The sequence below is a fragment of the Physella acuta genome, unplaced genomic scaffold (genome assembly GCF_028476545.2).
Source record: "Physella acuta isolate Inbredline_101_S28 unplaced genomic scaffold, ASM2847654v3 ptg000353l, whole genome shotgun sequence".
NCBI classification, from domain to species: Eukaryota; Metazoa; Mollusca; class Gastropoda; family Physidae; genus Physella; species Physella acuta.
In genome coordinates, this window is record NW_026731872.1 from 253046 (window position 1) to 271529 (window position 18484).

General features: G+C 46.4%; 2 protein-coding genes across 3 annotated transcripts in view; one reads left to right on the plus strand and one right to left on the minus strand.

Annotated features, from left to right (window-relative positions):
- LOC131941238 (U3 small nucleolar RNA-associated protein 25 homolog) overlaps positions 1–1544 on the plus strand; it is a 34785-nt gene extending 33241 nt beyond the window's left edge. For both annotated transcript variants that reach the window (XM_059300353.1, XM_059300354.1), the window contains exon 21: positions 1338–1544. In XM_059300353.1, coding sequence (XP_059156336.1) covers positions 1338–1434 — 97 coding nt within the window. In that variant the 3' untranslated portion in view covers positions 1435–1544. The remainder of the gene's footprint in view (positions 1–1337) is intronic.
- A 1763-nt stretch (positions 1545–3307) lies between these two features.
- The window catches only part of LOC131941211 (usherin), a 91362-nt gene continuing 76185 nt past the window's right edge, over positions 3308–18484 (minus strand). The window contains exons 67-80 of the mRNA XM_059300267.1: positions 18021–18134; positions 17357–17734; positions 15212–17181; positions 14912–15078; positions 14211–14510; positions 9773–9978; positions 9521–9616; positions 8801–9048; positions 6654–6874; positions 6273–6452; positions 5653–5742; positions 4840–5096; positions 3896–4081; positions 3308–3588 (exon numbers count right to left, since the gene is read on the minus strand). Coding sequence (XP_059156250.1) covers positions 3502–3588; positions 3896–4081; positions 4840–5096; positions 5653–5742; positions 6273–6452; positions 6654–6874; positions 8801–9048; positions 9521–9616; positions 9773–9978; positions 14211–14510; positions 14912–15078; positions 15212–17181; positions 17357–17734; positions 18021–18134 — 4500 coding nt within the window. The 3' untranslated portion in view covers positions 3308–3501. The remainder of the gene's footprint in view (positions 3589–3895; positions 4082–4839; positions 5097–5652; positions 5743–6272; positions 6453–6653; positions 6875–8800; positions 9049–9520; positions 9617–9772; positions 9979–14210; positions 14511–14911; positions 15079–15211; positions 17182–17356; positions 17735–18020; positions 18135–18484) is intronic.

Consider the following 18484-nt stretch of genomic DNA (forward strand, 5'->3'; position numbering starts at 1 on the left):
TCAGTAGGGTCCACTGTCCGGCCTCGTGGGCAAGTAGGGTCCACGGTCCGGCCTCGTGGGCCAGTTGGACCCATGGTGTGGCCTAGTGGGCCAGTTGGACCCATTGTCTGGCCTAGTGGGTCCACGGTCCGGCCTCGTGGGCCAGTTGGACCCATGGTCTGGCCTCGTGGGCCAGTCGGGTCCAGTCTGGCCTAGTGGGTCCACGGTCCGGCCTCGTGGGCCAGTAGGGTCCACGGTCCGGCCTCGTGGGCCAGTAGGGTCCACGGTCCGGCCTCGTGGGCCAGTAGGGTCCACGGTCAAGCCTCAACCAGTAGGGTCCACGGTCCGGCCTCGTGGGCCAGTAGGGTCCACGGTCTGGCCTCGTGGGCCAGTTGGACCCATGGTCTGGCCTAGTGGGTCCACGGTCCGGCCTCGTGGGCCAGTAGGGTCCACGGTCCGGCCTCATGGGCCAGTAGTCTGGCCTCGTGGCCCAGTAGGGTCCACGGTCTGGCCTCGTGGGCCAGTTGGACCCATGGTCTGGCCTAGTGGGTCCACAGTCCGGCCTCGTGGGTCCACTGTCCAGCCTCGTGGGCCAGTAGGGTCCACGGTCCGGCCTCGTGGGCCAGTAGGGTCCGGGGTCCACGGTCCGGCCTCGTGGGCCAGTAGGGTCCACGGTCCGGGGGTCCACGGTCCGGCCTCGTGGGCCAGTATGGTCCACGGTCTGGCCTAGTGGGTCCACGGTCAAGCCTCGATCAGTAGGGTCCACGGTCCGGCCTCGTGGGCCAGTAGGGTCCACGGTCCGGCCTCGTGGGCCAGTTGGGTCCACGGTCCGGCCTCGTGGGCCAGTAGGGTCCGGGGTCCATGGTCCGGCCTCGTGGGCCAGTATGGTCCACGTCCGGGGGTCCACGGTCTGGCCTCGTGGGCCAGTAGGGTCCACGGTCTGGCCTAGTGGGTCCACGGTCAAGCCTCGATCAGTAGGGTCCACGGTCCGGCCTCGTGGGCCAGTAGGGTCCACGGTCAGGCCTCGTGGGCCAGTTGAACCCATGTCTGGCCTAGTGGGTCCACGGTCCGGCCTCGTGGGCCAGTAGTCTGGCCTCGTGGCCCAGTAGGGTCCACGGGCCGGCCTCGTGGGCCAGTTGGGTCCACGGTCCGGCCTTGTGGGCCAGTTGGGTCCACGGTCAAGCCTCGTGGGCCAGTAGGGTCCACAGGCTGGTCTCGTCCTCAGCTGCCTCATGGGCCATTCGGGTCCAGTCCGGCCTTGTAGGTCCACACTCCGGCCTTGTCGCTCCTCAATCCGGCTTTTCGAGGGCCAGTCTAGGCTTGAGGGTTAGACTGTTTTTTTTTTATATGATCCACAGGTATGATGCCCAGAAACTGGTTGAGATCATTGGCAACAAACAAGCAGCACATATGTTAAACTCTGAGAAGTCTGTCAACATGATCACAGTATCTTGATGTCACATGATCACTTGATGACTGAACTGGATGACACCAAGATATTTTAAACAACGCTGTCTACATGATTCTTACACAAGGCTTTATAGACCACAAATTGTGGCCATCAGTAATGTAAATAAATGTTTATATTAAACACTTATTATTCTGTTATTGTCACTTTTATCTCTGTGGTCAATCTTGTAGATTCACTTCTGATGCTAACACAATATCTAATTTATAATCTAATTAGATACTAAAATTGATTGTAAGTTTTCTAAATTAAAAAATGAACACTGTGGTAGAATGTTGAGCTTATGACAGCCAACCAGAGTTTGAGGTTACATTTTTCAATTCGTAAAAAGTAGAAGAAAAGTTAAAAACCCTGATTATAAAAACTTTAAAATGCAACCAAAAAATACGAAAAGTTGTGGTTGCTCAAAAGTAGAAGATATTTCATGAGCGATCAATGGTTTTACTGAAGTGTAATTATAACTTATAAGCCTGTTTTTAAATTTAATTTCTTTTTTTACCAATATCTAGACACAATAACTGTTGTAACAAGAAAAATATGAATGTTAGATTTATTTTTAACATGTTAAGTACAAAATAAAATCACTTGTAAGTAGTTAAATCTGTTAAGTGAAAATCTCTGGCATATTATATTATATGACATACACAACTCATTTTTCCCCAAGCACACAGATTAAACCATTTATAAAAACATGTACTTCTAAACACTTAATGAGTCTATGGACTGATGAACATCATGCTTCAGATTAGTTGTGTGACAGGTATCACTTTGATGATAAATAAATTAAACATGCAACATGTGATTTACATTAAGTCATTTTACATCAAATAAATTGCTTTTAAAATAAATAACTTACTGCCTAAAAGGATTACTAAAATAAGGTATTACAATCTACATATTAACCAGTTTAACCAGATATATGTGACCACATAAAATGTACATAAATTCTACAAGTGTCTTGTGGCAAACAGTTTTGTTAGAGACAAAACTTGAGCTGCTCTATGAAGATTGAGAATGGCTTCATGTTAAACTGGTGTAGGGGTGTTTAATAAGATTGAGAATGGCTTCTTGTTAAATTGGTGTAGGGGTGTATAATAAAATTGAGATTGGCTTCATCTTTGATGTAGGGGTGTTTAATAAGATTGAGAATGGCTTCATGTTAGACTGGTTTAGGAGTGTTTAATAAGATTGAGAATGGTCCATGTTAGACTGGTTTAGGGGTGTATAATAAGATTGAGAATGGTTTCATGTTAGACTGGTGGAGTGGGGTGTATAATAAGATTGAGAATGGTTTCATGTTAGACTGGTGTAGGGGTGTATAATAAGATTGAGAATGGTCCATGTTAGACTGGTGGAGTGGGGTGTATAATAAGATTGAGAATGGTCCATGTTAAACTGATGTAGGGGTGTATAAGATTGAGAATGACTTCATGTTAGACTGGTGGAGTGGGGTGTATAATAAGATTGAGAATGGTTTCATGTTAGACTGGTGTAGGGGTGTATAATAAGATTGAGAATGGTCCATGTTAGACTGGTGGAGTGGGGTGTATAATAAGATTGAGAATGGTCCATGTTAAACTGATGTAGGGGTGTATAAGATTGAGAATGACTTCATGTTAGACTGGTGGAGTGGGGTGTATAATAAGATTGAGAATGGTCCATGTTAGACTGGTGTAGGGGTGTATAATAAGATTGAGAATGGCTTCAGGTTAGACTGATGTGGGGGGGGGGGGGGGGGGTGTACTACAAACATTTTCTGGTGAATAACTCTGCTCTGATAAAACAAAAAGCGAAGTATATTGTACTTTATTAACTACTTAGAAAAGGGAATAAATATCCATTGAAGACGTCTATGATAAATACAGGTTTGCCTCCCCCTACATCCAGTGGATACATACACTAAATTTAAACTGGCTAAAATTTACTTCCATATATTTAAATTAGCCCCTCCACCCCCTTCTTTTTGGGACATCATAATGTATTCAGTAAAGGACCTGAGCATGTGGTGAGTTGTAAAATGTTAGCAGTACAAAACCTAACCTGTGAATGATTTGTTATAAATGTGTGTCTGTGAAAACTGTCTGCTCTTTGGTGTAGCTGTAGGTGTTTCCACTAGAGCTTTCATCATCAAGGTCATCAAACTGGTGAAAGGAAACAAAAAGATCATGTGACTACATCTGACACATTTAATTGGACTAGAGACATGAATCTTATGGGTGTGAAGTTCACATCCTCTTCACAGTAGCTTATTATAAACAATTATTATTGATATAAGTTATATAAATAGTAATTTTTTTCTGACAAGGATAATAAGATTGAATTAGGATCTTATGTATAAGTTATATGGGATAGTATTGATTAGATAATTTCGATTGAAATTTGTATCTGGAGTTATTGAAAAAAACGCCTCAGTACAAGAATCTACCAGGAAGTGAAGCAGTGACTTACTAAACCACTGTCATAGGCCCTGTTCCACCTTAAGTCATCATCATCATCATCAATATACTTGGGTGTCACCCTGCTCAGCTTGCTGGGTGAACCTCTAGTCTGGTCAGCAAACGCTGGGTTGACCACACCAATGCCAGGACCTTGATAGAAGTTGTGTCTGTTGGCTCTATGAACTGGTGTCATACTCTGTGGACAGACAGTGGGGACATCATTACCTCAACAGGTCAAGTCAGGTCAGCATCAGGTACAGTTAAGCCATTAAGTATTTTTAAAAGATTTAAATAAACTTTACCAAAATTAAATACAAATGAGAAATAGCTAGTAAATGTTATTCTTGTTTCAAAGACCTGTATAAATTTACCAGTGAATTTAATTTTTTGTTTACAAACTGTGTAGTAGTTACAATTTTTCATCTGGATATTTTATAATAGAATGTTGTTGATATATAACTCTAGACTGAAACTAAGTAATAGTCTTACGTTAGCATCAATGACACTGTAATAGTCTTACGTTAGCATCAATGACACTGTAATAGTCTTACGTTAGCATCAATGACACTGTAATAGTCTTACGTTAGCATCAATGACACTGTAATAGTCTTACGTTAGCATCAATGACACTGTAATAGTCTTACGTTAGCATCAATGACACTGTAATAGTCTTACGTTAGCATCAATGACACTGTAATAGTCTTACGTTAGCATCAATGACACTGTAATAGTCTTACGTTAGCATCAATGACACTGTAATAGTCTTACGTTAGCATCAATGACACTGTAATAGTCTTACGTTAGCATCAATGACACTGTAATAGTCTTACGTTAGCATCAATGACACTGTAATAGTCTTACGTTAGCATCAATGACACTGTAATAGTCTTACGTTAGCATCAATGACACTGTAATAGTCTTACGTTAGCATCAATGACACTGTAATAGTCTTACGTTAGCATCAATGACACTGCCGTCTGTTGCATCTATGACATACAGGCCCCGAGGCAGGTTACGCTGGTCATGTCTGGTCAGTGGCATCCTCTCACGTATGTAGGGCTCTCTAGAGCCAGTGCACCTCATACAGAGGGCCAGCAGGACAAAGAGTATGACCAGAGCCAGGATACACATGAGGACAATGAACCAGACCTCCTGGTAGACAGGTGTGGAGCTTGAGATGGCTGCTGGCACTGGGGGCAAACTGGTGGTACCTGCATGTTGGTGTACAGACAACCTTACATGTTTTACACAGGCTCTTGCTTCTTTTTATAGTAAAAGTTCAATCTAGCAGTTAGCTGTTTGTATAATAGCAATTAACCCTTTGAACCTGACATTTGCAATTTACAATGAAAATATAGTTGGTAAATCCAATTATCACCTTTTTTATCTTTGTCCACACCTACCTATGTCTAAAAGAAGGGTCTACCTGCTAAGACTGGCATACTAAACAAGAGTACTTGCCATAATCCCACAATTAGAATAATAAAAATAATCTTATTTTTTATTTTCATTTTTTATTGAGAGTATTTTGTGTACATTTTCCTCAGAAGCCCAAGGGTTCAAAGGGTTAGTTTTATATACTAGCACTAAAAGACTTTATTTAATACAAGTCTGCTAAATGATAAGTAAATGATAAGTAACATTTTAAAATTGCGCTGACCAAAAAAAAAAATCTCTTTGGAAGCAAATGTTTGTTATAAACGTTATGAAATTAAACTCAAAGCTAATTCTCCAAACTTTTTTCTAACTGTAGAAGCTGCAACATACCAATATTATCAACAGCATCAGGATCAAAGACTATACTGGGGGTCTCTGCTTGTCCAACATCTGTCACAGCCTGGATGATGAAACTGACCACTGAAACAGACAAAAATTGATGGGAGATTTTACTTGGCAATAGGACAGTGTTGTTGAATGGCAGAGCGTTTGACTAACCCAGAAGTCTCAAGTTTGGATCCCAGACTTCAGTTTGTAGGATGTCCCTGAGTCCACCCAGCTCTAATTGGTACCATACTCACATTAGGGAAAGTAAGGGGGCTGGGTATTGTGCTTACAACACTATTCCTTCATTTGTCAATGAAACATGTTTCATTGACGGCTATGTTTGAAAGGGCACTTTACTTTTACTTACTCAATTTGCCAAATAAAAGTTTAGATTTCTGGTAACTCTCATCTCTCCCCTGATGTGGTGACACCTCTGACCTACCTTGAGTTTTGGTTGCCCTCTCCACCCCCCCCCCCCTGATGTGGTGACACCTCTGACCTACCTTGAGTTTTGGTTGCCCTCTCCTCCACCCCCCCTGATGTGTTGACACCTCTGACCTACCTTGAGTTTTGATTGACCTCTCCACCCCCCCCCCCCTGGTGTGGTGACACCTCTGACCTACCTTGAGTTTTGGTTGCCCTCTCCACACCCCCTGATGTGGTGACACCTCTGAATATAACTTTGCCATCAGCCAGGAGAATGTATTCTCTCAGTCGGCCATTTAATGTGAAGGAATTTGGCCAAGATATCATGGCCATAGTGCCATTTTTACTGAGTGTAGGATAGTTGCTGTAGACTGGGGCTGAAATTAGAGAGAATAAATCCTTACAAAAATGTGTTGAAGCTTGAATTATTTTTACTTATTGAATGATGATGGATATGAAATTAGGGTAAATACATTACAAAGATCGAAATTTTAAAAAGCTGGTAACTAATGATACATGGATTGAATACCAGAAAAGATCACTCAGGATATATTACCACAGCCAGTCAGATGTCTCACCTGACTTGAGTGTCTCCACCTGAACCCAATCAGGTGTGTCTGCTCCACCTTTATCATTGAAGCACTGAACCTGAAACTCATACGCAGTGTAAGGGTTAAGGTCAGTTGCCTTTGAGGTCAAGTTGAGTCCAGTGTAGATAATGAGGGTGTCTCCTGTTATACAGGTCTGGTTGAAGGGCTGGGGCGTGGGTGGGCAGCTGGTCCTCTTGTATACCTCATACCTGCATGGTCAACATAGGTTTAGGTTTGTTTTGTTACACAGGTTTAGGTTTGTTTAGTTACACAGGTTTAGGTTTGTTTTGTTACACAGGTTTAGGTTTGTTTTGTTACACAGGTTTAGGTTTGTTTTGTTACACAGGTTTAGGTTTGTTTTGTAACACAGGTTTAGGTTTGTTTTGTTACACAGGTTTAGGTTTGTTTTGTTACACAGGTTTAGGTTTGTTTTGTTACACAGGTTTAGGTTTGTTTTGTTACACAGGTTTAGGTTTGTTTTGTTACACAGGTTTAGGTTTGTTTTGTTACACAGGTTTAGGTTTGTTTTGTTACACAGGTTTAGGTTTGTTTTGTTACATAGGTTTAGGTTTGTTTTGTTACATAGGTTTAGGTTTGTTTTGTTACACAGGTTTAGGTTTGTTTTGTTACACAGGTTTAGGTTTGTTTTGTTACATAGGTTTAGGTTTGTTTTGTAACACAGGTTTAGGTTTGTTTTGTTACACAGGTTTAGGTTTGTTTTGTTACACAGGTTTAGGTTTGTTTTGTTACACAGGTTTAGGTTTGTTTTGTTACACAGGTTTAGGTTTGTTTTGTTACACAGGTTTAGGTTTGTTTTGTTACATAGGTTTAGGTTTGTTTTGTTACATAGGTTTAGGTTTGTTTTGTTACACAGGTTTAGGTTTGTTTTGTTACACAGGTTTAGGTTTGTTTTGTTACACAGGTTTAGGTTTGTTTTGTTACACAGGTTTAGGTTTGTTTTGTTACACAGGTTTAGGTTTGTTTTGTTACACAGGTTTAGGTTTGTTTTGTTACACAGGTTTAGGTTTGTTTTGTTACACAGGTTTAGGTTTGTTTTGTTACACAGGTTTATTTTAAAGGTGCTTAAAGGCTATTGGCGCAGAACCTATTTTTAAACCCTTTCCTTAAAGTACATCTCACAGATGTAAAATGTATCTACTGCTACTTTAAAAGCATTAAATGTTAAGGCAAGCTTTAGTAATATAGGATAACACAATGGGTCCAGACATACAAATGTGTTGTCCTGTTATATCCTACACATCACATACCCAACACTCTGTACTGATTGGTACCGTAATTAAACATAAAAATTGCTGAATAAACAAAGAGGAGATGTCTGTCATAATGAAACAGGCTACTACCAACCTGAGAATGTCACAATGAAACCTTAGGCTACTACCAACCTGAGGCTGTCACAATGAAACCTTAGGCTACTACCAACCTGAGAATGTCACAATGAAACATTAGGCTACTACCAACCTGAGAATGTCACAATGAAACATTAGGCTACTACCAACCTGAGAATGTCACAATGAAACCTTAGGCTACTACCAACCTGAGGCTGTCACAATGAAACCTTAGGCTACTACCAACCTGAGGCTGTCACAATGAAACATTAGGCTACTACCAACCTGAGAATGTCACAATGAAACCTTAGGCTACTACCAACCTGAGAATGTCACAATAAAACATTAGGCTACTACCAACCTGAGAATGTCACAATGAAACCTTAGGCTACTACCAAACCAACCTGAGGCTGTCACAATGAAACATTAGGCTACTACCAACCTGAGAATGTCACAATGAAACCTTAGGCTACTACCAACCTGAGAATGTCACAATGAAACATTAGGCTACTACCAATCTGAGACTGTCACAATGAAACATTAGGCTACTACCAACCTGAGACTGTCACAATAAAACATTAGGCTACTACCAACCTGAGAATGTCACAATGAAACATTAGGCTACTACCAACCTGAGAATGTCACAATAAAACATTAGGCTACTACCAAACCAACCTGAGACTGTCACAATGAAACATTAGGCTACTACCAACCTGAGACTGTCACAATGAAACATTGGGCTACTACCAACCTGAGACTGTCACAATAAAACATTAGGCTACTACCAACCTGAGAATGTTCCCATTTGGATTCTGTGGAGGAGACCACTCAAGGCCCACGCTGTCATTGGCCAGACTGGTGGTCCTGATGGGGGCCAGACCCCTGGGCCGGGCACTGTCAGTTATGGCCATGAGGCCATCACTGGTGCTGCAGCCACCTGAAGTACACACCTGAGAGCGCAGCAGGTAGCTGGTGTAGGGGAGCAGGGGGTCTGACATGCCAACTACAGCTTGTCTTGATGATGGGGAGGATGAGGCCTGGATGGGATGGACACAAGTGCTTGACAAATATATCACGTGCTTGAAAAACTTAACATTTCAGATATACAAAAGCTGACCTAAAGTGTCCTAAAATAATATGAGATTAAAACTAGTTCTAAAAAAAACTTTGGACGTGTGGAAAAAGGACCACAACTTCTAGTGACAATTATAAAAAGGAATATCTCCTCTTATGTCCCTTACTAATAATTTTGTAATATAATATGAAGCCTATTACAATTACATTTTAAGTTTAAGAGTCTTGAACAAGAAAAACCATTAGTAGTATATTGAGTAATGTTTGTTTTTAATTCATTATATTACATACTCATAAATAGAGAATGACATTAACTGAGAGATATTTCATATCAACACTGTTCCAACTGTCCAGTCTTTCTATTATAACCTTAGTGACTGAGCAATATTGACCAATCTATACCAACTCCAGTAGCTGAGCATCAGACTGACTTACCACTGTGTTGTTGACCAGCACCCTGTATGAAGTGATGAGACCATTAGGGACTAATGGGTTTGGGATGGACACTGTGATGGTGTTGGCAGTGCTGGACTGTGGACAAGGTCAAGGGTTAATCAGAGACTGAAATAAGCCTAACTCAATTTGTTCATAGAAAAGAATAGCTTTAAAAAAAAAGCTTAACATAAGCTACCTATTAAAAATATTTTTTTGCTAGACCAGCCAGTAGAAAAAACCATCAGGTCTTACATTAACAATGGGTGGCAGGACCCCCTGTGGTGGAGCTTCTCTAGTGGTCACTGTTGACCATGTGCTGGCCACCTTGCCCACTGAGTTGACACCTATGACCATGTACTGGTACTGGGAGAAGGGCTTCAGGTCTGTAGAGTTGTCAATGTACTGTCTGAAGCTTGTGCTAGCCACAGGGACGGGGTCACCATAGGTCAGTTCAGCACCTGAATAGATAGAAGGGTCACTAAAGGTCAGTTCAGCACCTGAATAGATAAATAGAAGGGTCACCATAGGTCAGTTCAACACCTGAATAGATAGAAGGGTCACTAAAGGTCAGTTCAGCACCTGAATAGATAAATAGAAGGGTCACCATAGGTCAGTTCAGCACCTGAATAGATAGAAGGGTCACTAAAGGTCAGTTCAGCACCTGAATAGATAAATAGAAGGGTCACCATAGGTCAGTTCAGCACCTGAATAGATAAATAGAAGGGTCACTATAGGTCAGTTTAACACTTGAATAGATAAATAGAAGGGTCACTATAGGTCAGTTCAACACATGCATAGATAAATAGAAGGGTCACCATAGGTCAGTTCAGCACCTGAATAGATAAATAGAAGGGTCACTATAGGTCAGTTTAACACTTGAATAGATAAATAGAAGGGTCACTATAGGTCAGTTCAACATATGCATAGATAAATAGAAGGGTCACCTTAGGTCAGTTCAACACATCATAAATAAATAGCAGGGTCACTACAGGTCAACTCATCAACAGCATAAATAAATAATAGGGACAATTTTGGTCAATTCAGCAAGACATGCCCCACTCTACCAGCCACACCCCACCAGCAAGACATGCCCCACCCAGCAAGACATGCCCTACTCTACCAGCCACGCCCCACCCAGCAAGACATGCCCCACCCAGCAAGACATGCCCCACCCAGCAAGACATGCCCCACCCAGCAAGACATGCCCCACCCAGCAAGACATGCCCCACCCAGCAAGACATGCCCCACCCAGCAAGACATGCCCCACCCAGCAAGACATGCCCTACTCTACCAGCCACACCCCACCCAGCAAGACATGCCCTACTCTACCAGCCACACCCCACCCAGCAAGACATGCCCTACTCTACCAGCCACACCCCACCAGCAAGACATGCCCCACCCAGCAAGACATGCCCTACTCTACCAGCCACACCCCACCCAGCAAGACATGCCCTACTCTACCAGCCATGCCCCACCCAGCAAGACATGCCCTACTCTACCAGCCACACCCCACCCAGCAAGACATGCCCTACTCTACCAGCCACACCCCACCCAGCAAGACATGCCCTACTCTACCAGCCACGCTCCACCCAGCAAGACATGCCCTACTCTACCAGCCACGCTCCACCCAGCAAGACATGCCCTACTCTACCAGCCATGCCCCACCCTCCCAGCCATGCCCTACTCTACCAGCCACGCCCCACCCAGCAAGACATGCCCTACTCTACCAGCCACGCTCCACCCAGCAAGACATGCCCTACTCTACCAGCCACGCTCCACCCAGCAAGACATGCCCTACTCTACCAGCCACGCTCCACCCAGCAAGACATGCCCCACCCAGCAAGACATGCCCTACTCTACCAGCCACGCTCCACCCAGCAAGACATGCCCCACCCAGCAAGCCACGCTCCACCCAGCAAGACATGCCCTACTCTACCAGCCACGCTCCACCCAGCAAGACATGCCCTACTCTACCAGCCACGCTCCACCCAGCAAGACATGCCCCACCCAGCAAGACATGCCCTACTCTACCAGCCACGCTCCACCCAGCAAGACATGCCCCACCCAGCAAGCCACGCTCCACCCAGCAAGACATGCCCTACTCTACCAGCCACGCTCCACCCAGCAAGACATGCCCTACTCTACCAGCCACGCTCCACCCAGCAAGACATGCGCTACTCTACCAGCCACGCTCCACCCAGCAAGACATGCCCTACTCTACCAGCCATGCCCCACCCTCCCAGCCATGCCCTACTCTACCAGCTACACCCCACCCAGCAAGACATGCCCTACTCTACCAGCCATGCCCCACCCAGCAAGACATGCCCTACTCTACCAGCCACGCTCCACCCAGCAAGACATGCCCGACCCAGCAAGACATGCCCCACCCAGCAAGACATGCCCTACTCTACCAGCCATGCCCCACCCAGCAAGACATGCCCTACTCTACCAGCCACGCTCCACCCAGCAAGACATGCCCTACTCTACCAGCCACACCCCACCCAGCAAGACATGCCCTACTCTACCAGCCACGCTCCACCCAGCAAGACATGCCCCACCCAGCAAGACATGCCCCACCCAGCAAGACATGCCCTACTCTACCAGCCATGCCCCACCCAGCAAGACATGCCCTACTCTACCAGCCACGCTCCACCCAGCAAGACATGCCCCACCCAGCAAGACATGCCCCACCCAGCAAGACATGCCCTACTCTACCAGCCATGCCCCACCCAGCAAGACATGCCCTACTCTACCAGCCACGCTCCACCCAGCAAGACATGCCCCACCCAGCAAGACATGCCCCACCCAGCAAGACATGCCCTACTCTACCAGCCATGCCCCACCCAGCAAGACATGCCCTACTCTACCAGCCACGCTCCACCCAGCAAGACATGCCCCACCCAGCAAGACATGCCCCACCCAGCAAGACATGCCCTACTCTACCAGCCACGCTCCACCCAGCAAGACATGCCCTACTCTACCAGCCACGCCCCACCCAGCAAGACATGCCCCACCCAGCAAGACATGCCCCACCCAGCAAGACATGCCCTACTCTACCAGCCACACCCCACCCAGCAAGACATGCCCTACTCTACCAGCCACGCTCCACCCAGCAAGACATGCCCCACCCAGCAAGACATGCCCCACCCAGCAAGACATGCCCCACCCAGCAAGACATGCCCTACTCTACCAGCCACACCCCACCCAGCAAGACATGCCCTACTCTACCAGCCACACCCCACCCAGCAAGACATGCCCTACTCTACCAGCCACACCCCACCCAGCAAGACATGCCCTACTCTACCAGCCACACCCCACCCAGCAAGACATGCCCTACTCTACCAGCCATGCCCCACCCAGCAAGACATGCCCTACTCTACCAGCCACACCCCACCCAGCAAGACATGCCCTACTCTACCAGCCATGCCCCACCCAGCAAGACATGCCCTACTCTACCAGCCACGCTCCACCCAGCAAGACATGCCCTACTCTACCAGCCACGCTCCACCCAGCAAGACATGCCCTACTCTACCAGCCACACCCCACCCAGCAAGACATGCCCTACTCTACCAGCCACACCCCACCCAGCAAGACATGCCCTACTCTACCAGCCACACCCCACCCAGCAAGACATGCCCTACTCTACCAGCCATGCCCCACCCAGCAAGACATGCCCTACTCTACCAGCCACACCCCACCCAGCAAGACATGCCCTACTCTACCAGCCATGCCCCACCCAGCAAGACATGCCCTACTCTACCAGCCACGCTCCACCCAGCAAGACATGCCCTACTCTACCAGCCACGCTCCACCCAGCAAGACATGCCCTACTCTACCAGCCATGCCCCACCCAGCAAGACATGCCCTACTCTACCAGCCACGCTCCACCCAGCAAGACATGCCCTACTCTACCAGCCATGCCCCACCCAGCAAGACATGCCCTACTCTACCAGCCATGCCCCACCCAGCAAGACATGCCCTACTCTACCAGCCACGCTCCACCCAGCAAGACATGCCCTACTCTACCAGCCACGCTCCACCCAGCAAGACATGCCCCACCCAGCAAGACATGCCCTACTCTACCAGCCACGCTCCACCCAGCAAGACATGCCCCACCCAGCAAGACATGCCCCACCCAGCAAGACATGCCCTACTCTACCAGCCACGCTCCACCCAGCAAGACATGCCCCACCCAGCAAGACATGCCCTACTCTACCAGCCACGCCCCACCCAGCAAGACATGCCCTACTCTACCAGCCACACCCCACCCAGCAAGACATGCCCTACTCTACCAGCCATGCCCCACCCAGCAAGACATGCCCTACTCTACCAGCCACGCCCCACCCAGCAAGACATGCCCTACTCTACCAGCCATGCACCACCCAGCAAGACATGCTCTACCCAGCAAGACATGCCCTACTCTACCAGCCACACCCCACCCAGCAAGACATGCCCTACTCTACCAGCCATGCACCACCCAGCAAGACATGCTCTACCCAGCAAGACATGCCCCACCCAGCAAGACATGCCCCACCCAGCAAGACATGCCCCACCCAGCAAGACATGCCCTACCCAGCAAGACATGCCCCACCCAGCAAGACATCCCCCACCCAGCAAGACATCCCCCACCCAGCAAGACATGCCCCACCCAGCAAGACATGCACCACCCTGCCACAGAACAAAGAGTTACCACTCAAGATGTTCCTCCTCTGGACCTCGTATGATGTAATGATCCCATTAGGTTTGGCTGGAGGATCCCAGGACACCAGCACGCCTGTGTGAGCTCCCTGTTCATTGGCCAGGGCCACCAGCGCTGGGGCAGGCTGACCTTCAGGGATGGCTGGCAGGGTCGTGTTGACAGCTGGCTGACTGAGTAGACAGCCCCGACTAGTGCAGGCCTCTACCCTGAAGCTGTAGGAGGTGAAGTACTGGAGCCCTGGGACAGTGTAGCTCAGCTGGGTGGAGGGGCCAGAGTACACCAGGCGGGTCCCTTAGTTCAACAGGGAAGATTAAGTTGTTAGTAACATGTTATTTCATTGGTTCAACAGGGAAGATTAGGTCGTTAGTAACATGTTATTTCATTGGTTCAACAGTGAAGATTAGGCTATTAGTAACATGTTATTTGATTGGTTCAACAGGGAAGATTAAGTTGTTAGTAAAATGTTATTTCATTGGTTCAATGGGGAAGATTAAGTCGTTAGTAACATGTTATTTGATTGGTTCAAAAGGGAATATTAAGCTGTTAGTAACATGTTATTTGATTGGTTCAACAGTGAAGATTAGGCTGTTAGTAAGCAATTTTAAGAATTATATGATCTTTAAGCAGAGGACTATTAGTTCGAATATAAGATTAATTTTTTTCCATTTTATAAAAAATGTGCTTAAACTGACCTTCATAGATGGAATAGTTGGTCAGTTGACCATTAGGGTTGGCAGGGGGGAGCCAGTCGACCTTGATGGAGGTGGAGGAAATAGGTGTGAGTGTTGGGGCAGCCAGACCAGTGGGAGAGCTGGAGTAAGTCATGGCTTTGGCTGGGCTACTCTCCACGCTGCCTTTTCTGGGGACACAGGACATATTTTTACAAATTTTACTCACAACTAGCTTTTATTTTCAACACACTATTTATAGCTAGGCTAAGTAGAAATGAAATGAAAATATAAATGTATAATTTATAAGCAAGGATAACAGACCTATTCCTGGCCACTACAACATAAGAATACTCCTCCCCAGGCTCAAGGTTGTTGTCAGTAAAAGACAGAGCCAGAATGTCAGAGAGGGCTATGCTGTTGGTGTAGATCAGGCGACCATCTCGTCTCAGTTCATATGAAGAAATTACCCCATTGGGACGGTTGGGTGCGGTCCATGTGACTTCAATGGCAGTAGAACTAATGACTCTAGGCAGTGGGGCAGACAACCCAGTGGGTGGGGCATCATCAGTTCTGCCAGTGACCTCCCCTGACTCAGTACACCCTCCATTAGTGCAGGCAGTGACTGTGAAAACATGCTGTTGATATGGAGCCAGTCCTGAGACAACATAGGCCACATCCAGCCCAGTGTAGACCACAGCCCCGTCCATCTTGAGCCTGTACTGCTTCATCTCACCATTGCTCAGGTCTGGGGGCTTCCAGGACAACCTCAAGGCTGTAGAACTCAGGACCTCCACTGTTGGAGGAGCCACCAAAAATGGTGCGGCCTCTAAAGTTCTGATGGTTGCTGGCTCACTTGTGGTGCAGCCCCCACCAGTGCAGGCGGTCAGTCTGTAGGTGTAGACGGTGTACGCCGTAAGCCCAGTGTCCACAAACTGACGCTCACTGTCAGGCTGGAAAGACAGGGGGAGGCTAGAGTTTCTCTGGACCAGGTACCACAGCAGGACTCCATTCAGCTCGGTGGGCGGGGACCAGGCCACACGCAGGCTGTTGATGCTGTTGTCTATGTAGGACAGGACTGGGGGCTGGACACCGTCCGGCGCAGCTTGTTGTGTGGTCACTGTCTGCCATGGTGAGTCTGTGAAGCCCAGAGCATTGGATGCTCTGATGCTGTACTGGTACGTCTTGTACGGCTGTAAGCCAGAGTCCGTGTATGTGTAGTTGTCTTGGGTTGTGTCTGTGGTTCTGTACACAACCTGAGGAACTGTGACTGTCTGGCGTCTGGGGCGTCCATTAGACTCCATTACAAAGTTGTTAAAGCCATCACTATGGTGCATTGACATCAGTGGCCAGCCTTCAAAATACTGGAAATTTATTACGTGAGGGCAAAGTTCATACTGTCCTATTGTGTCTTTGTTATTTGTGGTATTAAAATCTGGGTAGTCAATGTCCCTTTCATGTCTATTGACCATGAGATGGTCAATGCCCCTTTCATCATGTCTACTGACGTGGCCAATGTCCCTTCTGCGTCTGTTGGTACTGGCAAGTCTGAGAACTTCATAAGATGTAATGATTCCATTAGGATTAATAGGAGGTGTCCAGAAGAGCTGGACATTGGTGCCATTGACCTTGTTGATAACTGGACTAGGCTGGGATGCAGGGGGGACCTCCGCTGTGTAAAAGGACTGGACTCTGCCCAGACTACAGCCAACACTGGTACAGGCTTCCAGCTTGACCAGGTACTGTGTGTAAGGCTGCAGACGTCGGAACTCAAACAACTGGGCAGCTCCACTGTACAGGGGCACATCTGAGCCAACTTCGTAGATCCTGTATGTGGTTATAACCCCATTAGGTTTCTGTGGAGGGCTCCAGCTTAGAATGACTGAGGTACCAGCTGTGACCTTCTCCACCCTGAAGTCAGACAGTCCTGATGGGTAGCCTTCCTTCGTGGTCACCCTCACAGCTGTGGACCTGACACTCCCAGCCACATTCCCAGCTTCCAGAGACAGTAAGTAGTTGGAATAAGCTTCCAGCCCACTGAGTAAAGTGCTAGTCACATTACCCCCTACACTGATGTACACCTCAGCACTGACACCCAGTGAGCTCAGTCTATAGTAGATCCTGTACTCTTGGATGATCCCATTTGGACTGGAGGGGGGTGTCCAGGACAGGGAAACTCCATAGCTGCTGATTAAATTGACAGTTGGGGGGTTTAAACCAATGGGTGTGGACTCTAATGTTCTAACAGTTGACCACCCACTTTCAGCTTGTCCTTTTGAGTTGAAGGCAATCACCTGTTAGAGGTCAAATGCCAGTCATTTCATATGAAAACAAAGTTATATCTTATGGATGCATCATATAGTGTACTCTTACAAAAATTTTAAAGAAAGGTATTTAATTTAATTAAATTTTAGAGGGCTACTTTTAGGTTAGTATTTTTTCTGATATTGTAAAAAGTTAAAAGCTAACCTGGTATTCATACAGCTGGTAAGGCTTAAGGTTACCACCAGAATGTGTGAACTGTAGGGTGGTACCAGCCACATCATTGACCAGCACTGCAGAGATTACCCCTGGAGTCCTCTGATAGATCATGTACTTGCTGATGATGCCGTTGGGGACAGTGGGGGGCTTCCACTCCACACTGATGGTGTTGTAGGAGACAGGTGTCAGCTGGGGGGGCAGCATGCCGCGGGGCACGTCCTCCAGGGTGGTCACCACTGTCCCATTGCTGGTGCCACAACCATTGAGGACATTACGCAGACAGGCCTGGAGCCTGACCTCGTATTGGGTGAATGGCAGTAACGGGGAGATGTCAATGGATGTTGCAAGGCCCACACCCCTCTCAACCTACAGCAGCAAAATGTCTATCATTAACTGGGAGTTTACTTAATCACTTTCATTAGTTAACAATCTGCAGTAATTATATTTTGGTCAGCCAACTCAAATATGGGCTACTACAGCAGTACAAAGTAGGACATAGGAAAGCACTTATGATAAAAATAGGCATCTGGCAAGTCAAATACAGACAAGTGAGAATAGTATGTTAACATGTAATATGGCTCGTTCTGTAAAAAGTATTCTGTTTAATTCATATTATTATTTTAGTCTCAACACTAAGGACAAAGCAACTTACCTCTGTGTCCAGTCCAGAGTTGAGCAGAACTCTGTAACCATCAATCTCCCCCTGGTCTGATGTGATTGGCCGCCATGTGACCCTGACAGACGTGGAGCTTAACACTTCCACAGACTGTAAACAACAACAATTTTTTATAACAAGTTACAATTTTAGCTGACCCTGACAGACGTGGAGCTTAAAACTTCCACAGACTGTAAACAACAACAATTTTTTATAACAAGTTACAATTTTAGCTGACCCTGACAGACGTGGAGCTTAAAACTTCCACAGACTGTAAACAACAACAATTTTTTATAACAAGTTACAATTTTAGCTGACCCTGACAGATGTGGAGCTTAAAACTTCCACAGACTGTAAACAACAACATTTTTTATAACAAGTCACATTATTAGCTGATTGCAGGTTTAACATTTGGCAAGCAGGCGTATTGGAAATATTGAGCTATATGAACACAAAGTGTG